This window comes from Salmo trutta, chromosome 23, assembly GCF_901001165.1.
Source record: "Salmo trutta chromosome 23, fSalTru1.1, whole genome shotgun sequence".
Lineage (NCBI taxonomy): Eukaryota > Metazoa > Chordata > Actinopteri > Salmoniformes > Salmonidae > Salmo > Salmo trutta.
Window position 1 is genome coordinate 32,148,813 of NC_042979.1, and position 15,178 is coordinate 32,163,990.

Here is a 15,178-nt window from a genome sequence, read left to right on the forward strand (position 1 = left end):
TCACTGGTGGCTAGAGAAACTACACTCACTGGTGGCTAGAGAAACTACACTCACTGGTGGCTAGAGAAATTACACCCACTGTGGCCTGGAACTGTCAGAGAAGAAAATTATTACAGCATCCATCCTCCTTGGTGTGTATTTGTGTTTCTGTGTGTGTTTCTGTGTGTGTGTGTGTGTGTGTGCGTGTGCGTGTGCGTGTGCGTGTGCGTGTGCGTGTCTGTGTCTGTGTCTGTTTGTGTGCGTGTGTGTGTTTGCGACTATGTGTGAGTGTGCCTGCTACTGAGAGCCGATATGATGGTCCTGTAAGACACACTTTACATATCTATCTATGTGTGTGTGTGTTGTAACTGCCTCCTCACCTCTCTCTAGTCCAGGTGTGTGTGTTGTAAATGCCTCCTCTCCTCTCTCTAGTCCAGGTGTGTGTGTTGTAAATGCCTCCTCTCCTCTCTCTACTCCAGGTGTGTGTGTTGTAAATGCCTCCTCACCTCTCTCTAGTCCAGGTGTGTGTGTTGTAAATGCCTCCTCTCCTCTCTCTACTCCAGGTGTGTGTGTTGTAAACGCCTCCTCTCCTCTCTCTAGTCCAGGTGTGTGTGTGTTGTAAATGCCTCCTCACCTCTCTCTAGTCCAGGTGTGTGTGTTGTAAATGCCTCCTCTCCTCTCTCTAGTCCAGGTGTGTGTGTTGTAAATGCCTCCTCTCCTCTCTCTAGTCCAGATGTGTGTTGTAAATGCCTCCTCTCCTCTCTCTAGTCCAGATGTGTGTGTTGTAAATGCCTCCTCTCCTCTCTCTAGTCCAGATGTGTGTGTTGTAAATGCCTCCTCTCCTCTCCCTAGTCCAGGTGTGTGTGTTGTAAATGCCTCCTCTCCTCTCTCTAGTCCAGGTGTGTGTGTTGTAAATGCCTCCTCACCTCTCTCTACTCCAGGTGTGTGTGTGTTGTAAATGCCTCCTCTCCTCTCTCTAGTCCAGGTGTGTGTGTTGTAAATGCCTCCTCTCCTTTCTCTAGTCCAGTTGTGTGTGTTGTAAATGCCTCCTCACCTCTCTCTAGTCCAGGTGTGTGTGTTGTAAATGCCTCCTCTCCTCTCTCTAGTCCAGGTGTGTGTGTTGTAAATGCCTCCTCTCCTCTCTCTAGTCCAGGTGTGTGTGTTGTAAATGCCTCCTCTCCTCTCTCTACTCCAGGTGTGTGTGTTGTAAATGCCTCCTCTCCTTTCTCTACTCCAGGTGTGTGTGTTGTAAACGCCTCCTCACCTCTCTCTAGTCCAGGTGTGTCTGTTGTAAATGCCTCCTCTCCTCTCTCTACTCCAGGTGTGTGTGTTGTAAATGCCTCCTCACCTCTCTCTAGTCCAGGTGTGTGTGTTGTAAACGCCTCCTCACCTCTCTCTAGTCCAGGTGTGTGTGTTGTAAACGCCTCCTCACCTCTCTCTAGTCCAGGTGTGTGTGTTGTAAATGCCTCCTCACCTCTCTCTAGTCCAGGTGTGTGTGTTGTAAATGCCTCCTCACCTCTCTCTAGTCCAGGTGTGTGTGTTGTAAATGCCTCCTCTCCTCTCTCTAGTCCAGGTGTGTGTGTTGTAAATGCCTCCTCTCCTCTCTCTACTCCAGATGTGTGTGTTGTAAATGCCTCCTCTCCTCTCTCTAGTCCAGGTGTGTGTGTGTTGTAAATGCCTCCTCTCCTCTCTCTAGTCCAGGTGTGTGTGTTGTAAATGCCTCCTCTCCTCTCTCTACTCCAGATGTGTGTGTTGTAAATGCCTCCTCACCTCTCTCTAGTCCAGGTGTGTGTGTTGTAAATGCCTCCTCTCCTCTCTCTACTCCAGGTGTGTGTGTTGTAAATGCCTCCTCTCCTCTCTCTAGTCCAGGTGTGTGTGTTGTAAATGCCTCCTCTCCTCTCTCTAGTCCAGGTGTGTGTGTTGTAAATGCCTCCTCTCCTCTCTCTAGTCCAGGTGTGTGTGTTGTAAATGCCGCCTCTCCTCTCTCTACTCCAGGCGTGTGTGTTGTAAATGCCTCCTCTCCTCTCTCTACTCCAGGTGTGTGTGTTGTAAATGCCTCCTCTCCTCTCTCTACTCCAGGTGTGTGTGTTGTAAACGCCTCCTCTCCTCTCTCTACTCCAGGTGTGTGTGTTGTAAATGCCTCCTCTCCTCTCTCTACTCCAGGTGTGTGTGTTGTAAATGCCTCCTCTCCTCTCTCTACTCCAGGTGTGTGTGTGTGTATCAACTTCACCACAGGACCAACCTGCGAGCGTTGTCTGGACGGTTACTATGGCAACGCGTTGATTGGCACGCCCAATGACTGCAGACCTTGCCCCTGCCCGGACCGTACCAGCTGTGCTCAAATGACGGAGACGGGGGAGGTGGTCTGTACCAACTGCCCTTCAGGACAGAGGGGTGAGCTGAGATCATATTACATGACTGGTAGATGTCGGATAATGGGAACAAACCATTCCATTTTCCCATGATGAGCAGACCTCACCAGGGTTAAACTGGGTTGCATCCCAAATTGCAACCTATTTCCTATATAGTGCGCTACTTTTGACCAGAGCTTGGGCTCTATTCTAAAGTAGTGCAATATGTAGGGAATAGGGTGCCTTTTAGGACACAGCCATTGAGTTCATTGCTTGCTCAGTGAAGCAGATTTCCACAAATTGGCTGACAGATTTTTAATAAAACCTGTATTGGTGTCCTCGCTGTCTTGATAAAATTAGTCATGATCCTATCATGTAGAGCACAGTGTTTGAATTAAAAATGTCCATATTCCTTTGTCAGGTTTGGGCCATTCATTCATTTCCAGAATTTCATTACCAGATATTGATTTAGGTTGAAATTAAAATGGCCCCCAAACCCTCCAGCCCAACATCATCTATAACTCACCTATCAAAAACCCTGTCACCTGTCACCCCCCGACACACACACAAACACACATATACACACGCACATACACACACACCTTCTCTCCACAGGCATCAGATGTGAGATGTGCGAGGACAGTTTCCACGGCGACCCCCTGGGCCGGTCAGGGCCGGTTCAACCGTGTGAGAAGTGTGACTGTAACGATAATGTGGACCCCAACGCGCTGGGCGTGTGTGATCACATGACGGGCCGTTGCCTGAAGTGCCTGGGACAAACCGAGGGAGACCATTGCCAACGCTGCCGACAAGGTTACTATGGGGACGCCCTGGACCGCACTGTGGCCCAAAAGTGCAAACGTGAGTGTGGAAACTTGGGAAGGGTGTATATAGGGTTGGGTTAGAGTTACAGGTTTTTAATTAAGGGGAAATATACAATTTTACATCTTAAATGTAACTAAATGTAATGGAAAATGTAATCTACATAATCCCCAAAAGTAATTATTTATCATGAGAGGGCCATTAACAATAACTAGTAATGATCCAGACTCCAAGAACGGTTCAAATCTCACCTTTGGGGTAAAAAATAGTTATAAATTGCTGAGGTGTAGTCACTTTTGAGAAGACAAGCTCAAGTACACAGTACAAATATGATACAAATATGAAAATATAAAACATTTTATATCATGTATTTCCTATTCAACAAAACTGTAAGAATAAGGCTTGAAATAACTTATATTTTTTTATAAATAAAGAATAATCAAACGACTAAGTATAAGATTTCACCTTCTTTATAACTGTAAAATACATATTTGTATATTTAGTGTCAGAGAAAATGTACATACAGTATTCGCTGTGAACATCTCACAGAGCTCTAGTTTAGCTTCCTGAACTCGTTAGGAACACGTCCCATATTAATCTCGTCTGTCTATGACAAACAAAAAACATTTTTGGTTTAAAATCTATTAATTATTTTAGATTACTGGCTATAAATCGATCTCTGAATGTGCTACTGTGACGAAACCACATCCTGCTGCGTTATGATGTAAGGGTTCCAGTGGCTGTGATGTAGGGTTCAGCCAGGAGTTGATGGACAGTCAGAAGAGTGAATTAAATGGTAAGAGGGACATCCCTGCTTCGTACAGGCAGAAGAGACATATTCCTGTGTCTGTGAGAATCAGGGCTAGCGCTCATTGCAAGCCACTTCGATCTACAGTGTCCACAGATCGTTTTCTAAGCTAAAATGTTGGTTGGAACCGGTACCACAACCACGCAGGTCCCCTAAACAGGGGACTTTACATCGAAGAGATCTTAAATGAAGAATGTATTGACACTGAATGTATTTCAATAGAAATATGGTGACATGTATCTGAATGTGTGAGTCTGTACATTTCAAAGTGTGTTAGTGCATGTGTTATATTGTGTGTTTGTGTATCTGTGTATTTGTCCATTATGTGTGGGTGTCAGTGTGCCTTCAATAACTCTTCTTGAGGGGTTTGAAAGTGCTTCCCTCTTACTAATATATCAACTGGATTTCAGCAATTCTCACAATTCTAAAGAGTCTAAAGATTCTTGATAGCAGATGGATGGAATGCTCAGGAAAATAATAATTAGGAAGAGTCCTTTTTTTGTACAATTTTGTACAAAAAATAACAACCCTACATAAAGAAACAAACACACACATTTCTACAAACATCAATGACATCACACCTGTTCAGACCCACATGTTCCCACCACGACCATACACATCATGTATATCTCACAACCACACTCCCCCTCATCCTTCATCCCTGGAACTTTCCAGTGCTTGTAGCACTCTATGCCATATGGTGGCAAATTGTACTGTTCTATTTTTCTCCGTAGCCCAGACCTTTTCAATATTTCAATAATGATATATTAGATTCATCCACTGTTGTGGTGATGGAGGAGCATTTGATTTCTAGTTTTTAAGTAGACGTTTTTTCAAAATCCTTGACGAGAAAAGTATGGCCACCTCACCCTCCTATTCCATGTCTTGAAATATGCAGATAGACGGATTAAAAGTAAATTTACATCGTAAAACTTCTGACAGCCAGCTTTCTAACTCCGCCCATAACTTTTGGACTTTATAGAGCTCCCAGAAGGCATGGATTATTGAGTCTTAGTTTTATACTTTACACATGACTCTGCCGTTGTGCTGTAGAACATGTGAATTTAGTCTCTTGTATAATACATTCTATACATTATTTTGTACTGGATTAAGTGTACATTTTCGTTAACGGTAATTTCATTACTTATGTTCCAACACTCCCTTGATCTTGTGCCTATAATCAGTTATTTTGAATTCTTGATTCCAAGAGTTTATATTTTTTTCCAAGAGATTATCAGTTGGATAGTCTTTCTGCATGGTTTTGTATATTTCACCTATCATATATGTATCCTTTTCTGAGTCAAATTTCCTCAACATTGCTTTTATGTCCAAAAGATTTCAGGTGGAACAAAAGATTTCAGGTGGAGTAAAAGAGTCTTCCTTAGAGTTAGGTGGTTAAAAGTGCCATTAGGAACTCCACATGGACTGAAGTGGCGTTGGAGTGGTTGGAAAGTGGGAGAACATTTAGTTTTACAGGTTCTCTCAGAGTGAATAGAAGTCATACACCTACAGATTCTTTATCTTAATTAATCTGTATAAGGTAATGGTGTCATTTAAAAGGGGTTCTGGGAAAGATGCAGAGAGCAGTCTGCCCTGATCAGTTGACCTTCCAACTACAGTATTTTGTTAGTAGAAAGATGCAGAGAGCAGTCTGCCCTGATCAGTTGACCTTCCAACTACAGTATTTTGTTAGTAGAAAGATGCAGAGAGCAGTCTGCCCTGATCAGTTGACCTTCCAACTACAGTATTTTGTTAGTAGAAAGATGCAGAGAGCAGTCTGCCCTGATCAGTTGACCTTCCAACTACAGTATTTTGTTAGTAGAAAGATGCAGAGAGCAGTCTGCCCTGATCAGTTGACCTTCCAACTACAGTATTTTGTTAGTAGAAAGATGCAGAGAGCAGTCTGCCCTGATCAGTTGACCTTCCAACTACAGTATTTTGTTAGTAGAAAGATGCAGAGAGCAGTCTGCCCTGATCAGTTGACCTTCCAACTACAGTATTTTGTTAGTAGAAAGAGTACATTTTCTTATCAGCAAGTTTTTCTCCTGATAAACATGAAGGGACTTGGAAGATTAGGTTACTGTAGGGTTATGAGAGCGAGACATAGAGAAAGAAAGAGAGAGGTACAGATTGAGATAGGAAGAAAGAAAAAGAGTGAGATAAATAGAGAGAAAGAGAAATAGAGACACAGAGGTACAGGGAGAAAGAGGAAGAGAAGGAACATACACAAATGTAGAGAGAGAGAGCGAGAGAGAGAGATATTCTGAGATGGCTGTGTCCCCCAGTAGCCTATAGCAACAGATATGTTCTGAGATGTCTGTATCCCCCAGTAGCCTATAGCAACAGAGATGTTCTGAGATGGCTGTGTCCCCCAGTAGCCTATAGCAACAGAGATGTTCTGAGATGTCTGTGTCCCCCAGTAGCCTATAGCAACAGAGATGTTCTGAGATGTCTGTGTCCCCCAGTAGCCTATAGCAACAGAGATGTTCTGAGATGTCTGTGTCCCCCAGTAGCTTATAGCAACAGAGATGTTCTGAGATGTCTGTGTCCCCCAGTAGCTTATAGCAACAGAGATGTTTTGCGATGTCTGTGTCCCCCAGTAGCCTATAGCAACAGAGATGTTCTGAGATGTCTGTGTCCCCCAGTAGCCTATAACAACAGAGATGTTCTGAGATGTCTGTGTCCCCCAGTAGCCTATAGCAACAGAGATGTTCTGAGATGTCTGTGTCCCCCAGTAGCCTATAACAACAGAGATGTTCCATCTACAACCCCAGGAACCAACACAGTCGTGAAGAGGGCACGACAACACGTCTTCCCCCTCATTAGAAGGGTGAATAGAGTCGGCATGGGCCCTCAGATCCTCAAAAAGTTCTACAACTACACCATTAAGAGCATCTTGACTGGCTGCATCCCCGCTTGGTATGGCAACTGCTCGACATCCGACCGCAAGGCGCTACAGAGGGTAGTGCATACGGCCCAGTACATCACTGGGGCCAAGCTCCCTGTCATCCAGGACCTCTATACCAGGCGGTGTCAGAGGAAGCCCCTAACAATTGTCAAAGACTCCAGTCAACCAAGTCACAGTCCGTTCTCTCTGCTCCTGCACGTCAAGTGGTACTGGAGGGCCAAGTCTGAGACCAAAAGGCTCCTGCACAGCTTATATCCCAAATCCATAAGATTGCTAACCAAATGGCTACCTGTGGGGTGTCTGTGGGGCAGCCATATCATCCTGTGTGTGTGTGTGTGTGTATGTGTATGTGTGTGTGTGTGTGTGTGTGTGTGTGTGTGTGTGTGTGTGTGTGTGTGTGTGTGTGTGTGTGTGTGTGTGTGTGTGTGTGTGTGTGTGTGTGTGTGTGTGTGTGTGTGTGTGTGTGTGTTGTGGTGGCTAATTTCTGCATTACCAAATGAGAAGAGTTACAAACACACCAGTCCGAGTTAAACTACATCTTTAATACTTAAGATACTTTTGCAAAAGTACTTGACCCCTAATAATGCACTCTCTCGAATGAACCATTGAATGAGGTAATTACACAATGGCTACAGAGATCTTTTATAGCAACGATACACCCCCTTCAACGTACATTGACAAACCACAGATACTTAGTAACAGTTCACAAAGGTTAAGTTTTGTATGACAGATATCCATAAAACACAGCAGACAGTAACTGCTATGTCAACCTGGTTCATTGAATAGCCCAGTATCTGGTCCCCTTAGAACTGTCCCTCCCTGGTACGGTATAGAACAAAAACACCATTTCATCCAATGGCATATATCAATTGTCAACTCTAGATACTCCCATCTCAAGCAAATCCCCTCTTGACCCCACTCCTGGACAGGCTCACTGGGGAGTGAGCCTCTAGGCCATATATTATCACAGGATAAGTGCGAGATCTAAGAGAGGACATACAAGGGTCCATTTACTGCCATAATCCTCCCCACAATAAAGAAAAGGAGGGAGTGACTTGCTCACAGACATTGTGGAGACAAGTCATTGGTTCCCCATTAATCAAGCCATTCCTTCACATGGCTTAAGAATAAGTAAAGACACATTCCCATGATGACAAATCTGACCTCTCCCCTCTCTGGGCCCCAAGTGTCTGAGTCCCAGCTAAGGTAGACAGAGTCCAATGGACACTTTCTAATGACAAGTACCTCAAATAAGCATATTATACTAATAAAGCATCTTAATTATCTATGTTACCCAACTAATTCGGATTCGTCCACGACATTGTGTGTGTGTGCTTGTGTGTGTGTGTGTGTGTGTGTGTGTGTGTGTGTGTGTGCGCGCGCGCGCGCGCGTGTGTGTGTGTGTGTGTGTGCGCGCGCGCGCGTGTGTGTGTGTGTGTGTGTGGAAGGAGACAGTAAGAGTCAGGGACCCTCTCCCTCTGTCATCTACTGTATTCTGCATCCCAAATGGCACCCTATTCCATATATAGTGCACTACTTTTGACCTGGGCCCATAGAGCCTTTAGGGCAGCAGGTAGTCTAGCTGTTAGAGTGTTGGGCCTGAAACTGAAAGGTTGCTGGTTTGAGTACCCGAGCTGACAAGATGAAACCTGTCGATTTGGCCTTTGAGCAAGGACCTTAACCCTAATTTCCTCCAGGGGTGCAGTGTTAACATGGCTGACCCTGTAAAACAACACATTTTACTGCACCTATCCATTCCATGTGACAATAAAACATGTATTTTTTGTGCAGTGTGCCAGTTGGGACACAACCTCTGTCTGCTCAGCTCAGTCATTCAAATAAAATCTAATTTTATTTGTCACATGCGCCGATTACAACAAGTGTATACTTTACCGTGAAATGCTTACTTACAAGCCCTTTCCCAATGATGCACTTAAAAAGTAAGAACATTTGCAAATGAATGCAAAGAAAATAGTAACACAATAAAATAACAATAATGAGGCTTTATACAGGCTATATACAAGGAGTACCGGTACCGAGTCAGTGTAGTTGGGGTGATTGATTGAGGCAATATGTTCATGTAGGTTTGGTTAGGTGATTGATTGATTGAAGTACAATGTACATGTACAGTAGATGGTCTCTTCTTTCTCTGCACTGTCCTAGATAACAAAAGCCAGGCATGCAGGGCAGACAGGACACGCCCTACAGAGAGATAGGGGTTTTTACTTTAACCCTGTCTAGACGATAGAGCGAAGGATAGAGCGAAGGAATAGAAGATTGAGTGAATGAATAGCAGATAGTGAATGGACAGAGGACGGGAAATATACAATTGCCACAACATTGATAGAAGAATAAGCTTCAGTGGTTGACTTCATTTGTGACACTGTGTTTAGTGTACTGTTTGGATGATGTATATGACATGTGTACCTTTTGCATACTTTGTTGGATTTGTGTTCTGTTTTGATAATGCTTTTGCCCGTTTAGGCTACTATACTTTTTGATACAGTATTTGATGTGAGATTATGTGATTTACATGTGTTTTTTTGTGTGTTTGACATGACGTTGACGTGTGGTTGTGTCTTCTCCTAGGCTGTGGCTGCAGTCCTGCAGGGACTTCTGGATCGTTGGAGGACTGTGACCCCCAGACAGGAAGTTGTCTGTGCCTTATTCATGTGACCGGGCGAGACTGTGGTCAGTGTGAGGTGGGCTTCTTCAACCTGCAATCTGGAGTAGGCTGTGAGAGGTACAGGAAATCCTAAAGCGATTCTGGAATCTTCTATATGGTTCTATTGTCATGCATTCTGACTCTATAATTGGTTCTGATCATAGAAATAGAATAAGTCATTATTATTAATGATAAACTGGGTGGTTCGAGCCCTGAATGCTCATTGGCTGACAGCTGTGGTATAGCAAATCAAACCGAATCCAATTTTATTGGTCACATACACATGGTTAGCAGATGTTAATGCGAGTGTAGTGAAATGCTTGTGCTTCTAGTTCTGACAGTGCAGTAATATCTAACAAATTCACAACGACTACCTTATACACACGGGATGGAATCAGAATATGTACATATAAATATATGGATGCGCGATGGCAGTGCGGCATAGGCAAGATGCAATAGATGGTATAAAATACAGTATATACACATGAGATGAGTAATGTAGGATATGTAAACATTATTAAAGAGGCATTATTTAAAGTGACTAGTGATATCATTATTAAATCCATTTATTAAAGTGGCCAGTGATTTTAGTCTGTATGTTGGCAGCAGCCTCTCTATGTTAGTGATGGCTGTTTAACAGTCTGATGGCCTTGAGATAGAAGCTGTTTTTCAGTCTCTTGGTCCCAGCTTTGATGCACGTATATATCAGACCGTATACCAGAGATATGACAAAACATGTATTTTTACTGCTCTAATTAGGTTGGTAACCAGTTTATAATAGCAATAAGGTACCTCTGGGGTTGTGTCGTGTCTAAGAACAGACCTTAGCCGTGGTATATTGACCATATACAACACCCTCTTGGGCCTTATTGCTTAATTAGAATAGTAATTATTATATATCTATGGTTCCATACTTAGAAATGCAGTGGTTCTGTTTCCTTTCATTAGTGTTATGTGAATCACTTTCTATGTTTCTTAGGTGCACCTGTAACCCCATTGGCTCATCTTCCATGGCTTGCCACCAAATCACAGGCCAGTGTGTGTGTCGGCTGGGAGTGGAGGGGCGGCTGTGCAGCACATGTCGTATGGGCTTCTTTGGTTTTTCCTCACGGGGCTGCAGAGGTAGCTACAGTAGCCTATACTGTGATTGGGTCTAGAAGTCCTTATGTGCAAACACTAAGACATATCAAAATATGTGCTAAAACAAGTCATTCTGATAACAATGACATGCAATGTCTAATTCCTCAACAACAAATCTATTTGTCTATATGCCATTCATGCCCCCTTTCCCCTCTCTCCATCCCTGCCTCCCGCTCTCTCCATCCCTGCCTCCCCCTCTCTTCACCCCTGCCTCCCCTGTCCCTCTCTCCATCCCTGCCTCCCCCTGTCCCTCTCTCCATCCCTGCCTCCCCCTGTCCCTCTCTCCACCCCTGCCTCCCCTTGTCCCTCTCTCCATCCCTGCCTCCCCCTCTCTCCACCCCTTCCTCCCCCTCTCTCCACCCCTTCCTCCCCCTCTCTCCATCCCTGTCTCCCCCTGTTCCTCTCAGCCTGTAATTGCGACCCAATGGGTTCCAGCTCCATGCAATGCCACACCAACGGCACCTGTCCCTGCCGCCAGGGCTTTGTGGGGTACAAGTGTGACCAATGTGAGCTCAACTACTTCCACAACAGAGCCACACACCAGTGTGAGGAGTGCCCTGTCTGCTATGGGCTAGTCAAGGAGCAGGTAAGAGTGTTGCTCCTGTCTGTCTTTCTCTCTCTCTCTTTCTCTCTCTCTCTCTCTCTCTCTCTGTCTGTCTGTCTGCTATACTCTTTTTGACCAGAAAGTATCAGATACATGTATAGTAAGAAATAGGGGTTCTGTTTTGCTCGCTCGGATGCATTCTGTGGTGAGATAGTTACGGTGCACTGTTTGGATGCTGGATTTATTTTGGATGAAAGTGCGAAGGTAACTTACTTTTTAACGTGATTTGTTTGACAATCCGATGAAAACATCATGACTGGTTGTGTTCATGCCACATTTAAAGTTAGTAAATTGTTACAGTTATGTTGCATGGGTAAATAGTCACAAACACTGAATTTCCAAATCATTAGTATTTATTAGCCAAAATAAGTAGTAAGATAACGGCTGGGCTCAGCACATAATGTTTTGTTTTCACAAAACTAGGATAAGACACACGAGGCTATAAGCTACTAGAGGGTGCTACTAAGATGAGACACGAGGCTATAAGCTACTAGAGGGTGCTACTAAGATGAGACACGAGGCTATAAGCTACTAGAGGGTGCTACTAAGATGAGACACGAGGCTATAAGCTACTAGAGGGTGCTACTAAGATGAGACACGAGGCTATAAGCTACTAGAGGGTGCTACTAAGATGAGACACGAGGCTATGAGCTACTAGAGGGTGCTACTAAGATGAGACACGAGGCTATAAGCTACTAGAGGGTGCTACTAAGATGAGACACGAGGCTATGAGCTACTAGAGGGTGCTACTAAGATGAGACACGAGGCTATGAGCTACTAGAGGGTGCTACTAAGATGAGACACGAGGCTATAAGCTATTAGAGGGTGCTACTAAGATGAGACACGAGGCTATAAGCTATTAGAGGGTGCTACTAAGATGAGACACGAGGCTATGAGCTACTAGAGGGTGCTACTAAGATGAGACACGAGGCTATAAGCTACTAGAGGGCGCTACTAAGATGAGACACGAGGCTATAAGCTACTAGAGGGTGCTACTAAGATGAGACACGAGGCTATAAGCTACTAGAGGGTGCTACTAAGATGAGACACGAGGCTATAAGCTATTAGAGGGTGCTACTAAGATGAGACACGAGGCTATAAGCTACTAGAGGGTGCTACTAAGATGAGACACGAGGCTATAAGCTACTAGAGGGTGCTACTAAGATGAGACACGAGGCTATAAGCTACTAGAGGGTGCTACTAAGATGAGACACGAGGCTATAAGCTACTAGAGGGTGCTACTAAGATGAGACACGAGGCTATAAGCTACTAGAGGGTGCTACTAAGATGAGACACGAGGCTATAAGCTATTAGAGGGTGCTACTAAGATGAGACACGAGGCTATAAGCTACTAGAGGGTGCTACTAAGATGAGACACGAGGCTATAAGCTACTAGAGGGTGCTACTAAGATGAGACACGAGGCTATAAGCTACTAGAGGGTGCTACTAAGATGAGACACGAGGCTATAAGCTACTAGAGGGTGCTACTAAGATGAGACACGAGGCTATAAGCTACTAGAGGGTGCTACTAAGATGAGACACGAGGCTATGAGCTACTAGAGGGTGCTACTAAGATGAGACACGAGGCTATGAGCTATTAGAGGGTGCTACTAAGATGAGACACGAGGCTATGAGCTACTAGAGGGTGCTACTAAGATGAGACACGAGGCTATAAGCTACTAGAGGGTGCTACTAAGATGAGACACGAGGCTATAAGCTACTAGAGGGTGCTACTAAGATGAGACACGAGGCTATAAGCTACTAGAGGGTGCTACTAAGATGAGACACGAGGCTATAAGCTACTAGAGGGTGCTACTAAGATGAGACACGAGGCTATAAGCTACTAGAGGGTGCTACTAAGATGAGACACGAGGCTATAAGCTATTAGAGGGTGCTACTAAGATGAGACACGAGGCTATAAGCTACTAGAGGGTGCTACTAAGATGAGACACGAGGCTATAAGCTACTAGAGGGTGCTACTAAGATGAGACACGAGGCTATAAGCTACTAGAGGGTGCTACTAAGATGAGACACGAGGCTATAAGCTACTAGAGGGTGCTACTAAGATGAGACACGAGGCTATAAGCTACTAGAGGGTGCTACTAAGATGAGACACGAGGCTATAAGCTACTAGAGGGTGCTACTAAGATGAGACACGAGGCTATAAGCTACTAGAGGGTGCTACTAAGATGAGACACGAGGCTATAAGCTACTAGAGGGTGCTACTAAGATGAGACACATGAGGCTTTAAGCCATTAAGAGGCCATATCATCATACAGGAATATATCTCAATCAATACTGGAAATAGAATCTGTGAATCTGAATGCACGCTTTCAAGTCACCCCACCCTGTTCATCTGGCCGCCCCTCATCAAACCTGCCACTCAAGCCTAGAAGTCTAACTCCCTCCGAAATCACAAATTCTCTTTCTGGTAGTTTCTTACACCGGTTGTTTCTCCCACACTAGCTGCAAGTGCTATCTGGGCCTCTCTGTGGCATGCAGGCTGAGTTTGTTTCAGGTTTTGATGTCACGTGCCCAAGTACAGGGAAATGCCTTTCTTGCTAGCTCTAATCCCAACTAAGCAGTAATGAATATCAATATAGTACTAAAAATAAAATACGATACAACAAAAACACACGAGAAATAAAAATGTGCATTAACACGAGAAAGTAAAAGCTATATAGACGGTCAGTTCCAATACCATATTTACAATTTGCAGGGATACTGAAGAGATAGAGTTAGATACAGTATGTATAGGGGTATGTTGACTAGCCATCTTAAAAATAAATAAAGTGTTAACTCAGATAGTCAGTGTAGCCATTTTGTTAGCAGTATTATGGGTTGGGGATAGAAGCTGTTCAGGAGCCTGTTGGTGTCAGAGCCTGATGCACCGGTACCGCTTGCCATGCGGAGCAGAGAGAACAGTATATGGCTTGGATGGCTGGAGTCTTTCATGATTTTCCGGGCCTTCCTTTCACACCACCTGATTTAGAGGTCCTGGATGGCAGGGAGCTCGGCACCAATGATGTACTGGGCTGGCCGCAACACCCTCTGTAGCGCCATGCAATCGAGGGCGGTGCTGTTGCCATTTCTATTCTGAAACCAATTTAATCACTTCACAAACAAATGCTTAAGAGTTTTTTAAACAAACCAAGCAGTTCAAATCAAATTCAAATTGTATTTGTATTGGTCACATACACATATTTAGCAGATGTTATTGTGGGTGTAGCGAAATGCATGTGTTCCAAGCTCCAACAGTGCAGTAGTATCTAACAAATCACAACAATGCACATAAATCTAAAAGTAAAATAATGGAATTACGAAATATTTAAATATTAGAACGAGCAATGTCGGAGTGACATTGACTAAAATACAGTAGAATAGAATACAGTATATACATATGAAATGAGTAAAGCAGTATGTAAACATTATTAAAGTGATTAGTGTTCCATTATTAAAGTGACCCGTGATTCCATGTCTATGTATACAGGGCAGCAGCCTCTAAGGTCCAGGCTTGAGTAGCCGGGTGGTAGCCAGCTAGTGGTGGCTATTTAACAGTCTGATGGCCTTGAGATAGAAGCTGTTTTTCAGTCTCTTTCCCAGCTTTGATGCACCTGTACTGACCTCGCCTTCTGGATGGTAGCGGGGTGAACAGGCAGTGGCTCGGGTGGTTGATGTCCTTGATGATCTTTTTGGCCTTCTCGTGACATCAGGTGCTGTAGATGTCCTGGAAGGCAGGCAGTGTGCCCCCGGTGATGCGTTGGGCAGACCGCACCACCCTCTGGAGAGCCCTGTGGTTGCAGGTGGTGCAGTTGCCGTTCCAGGTGGTAATATAGCCCGACAGGATGCTCTCAATTGTGCATCTGTAAAAGTTTGTGAGGGTCTTAGGGGCCAAGCCAAA

General features: G+C 44.3%; 1 protein-coding gene across 1 annotated transcript in view; it reads left to right on the forward strand.

The window, feature by feature from the left end:
• LOC115159796 (laminin subunit gamma-3) overlaps positions 1 to 15,178 on the forward strand; it is a 203,617-nt gene that overhangs the window by 160,589 nt on the left and 27,850 nt on the right. The window contains exons 13-17 of the mRNA XM_029709853.1: positions 2,185 to 2,373; positions 2,946 to 3,191; positions 9,458 to 9,611; positions 10,513 to 10,655; positions 11,081 to 11,259. Coding sequence (XP_029565713.1) covers positions 2,185 to 2,373; positions 2,946 to 3,191; positions 9,458 to 9,611; positions 10,513 to 10,655; positions 11,081 to 11,259 — 911 coding nt within the window. The remainder of the gene's footprint in view (positions 1 to 2,184; positions 2,374 to 2,945; positions 3,192 to 9,457; positions 9,612 to 10,512; positions 10,656 to 11,080; positions 11,260 to 15,178) is intronic.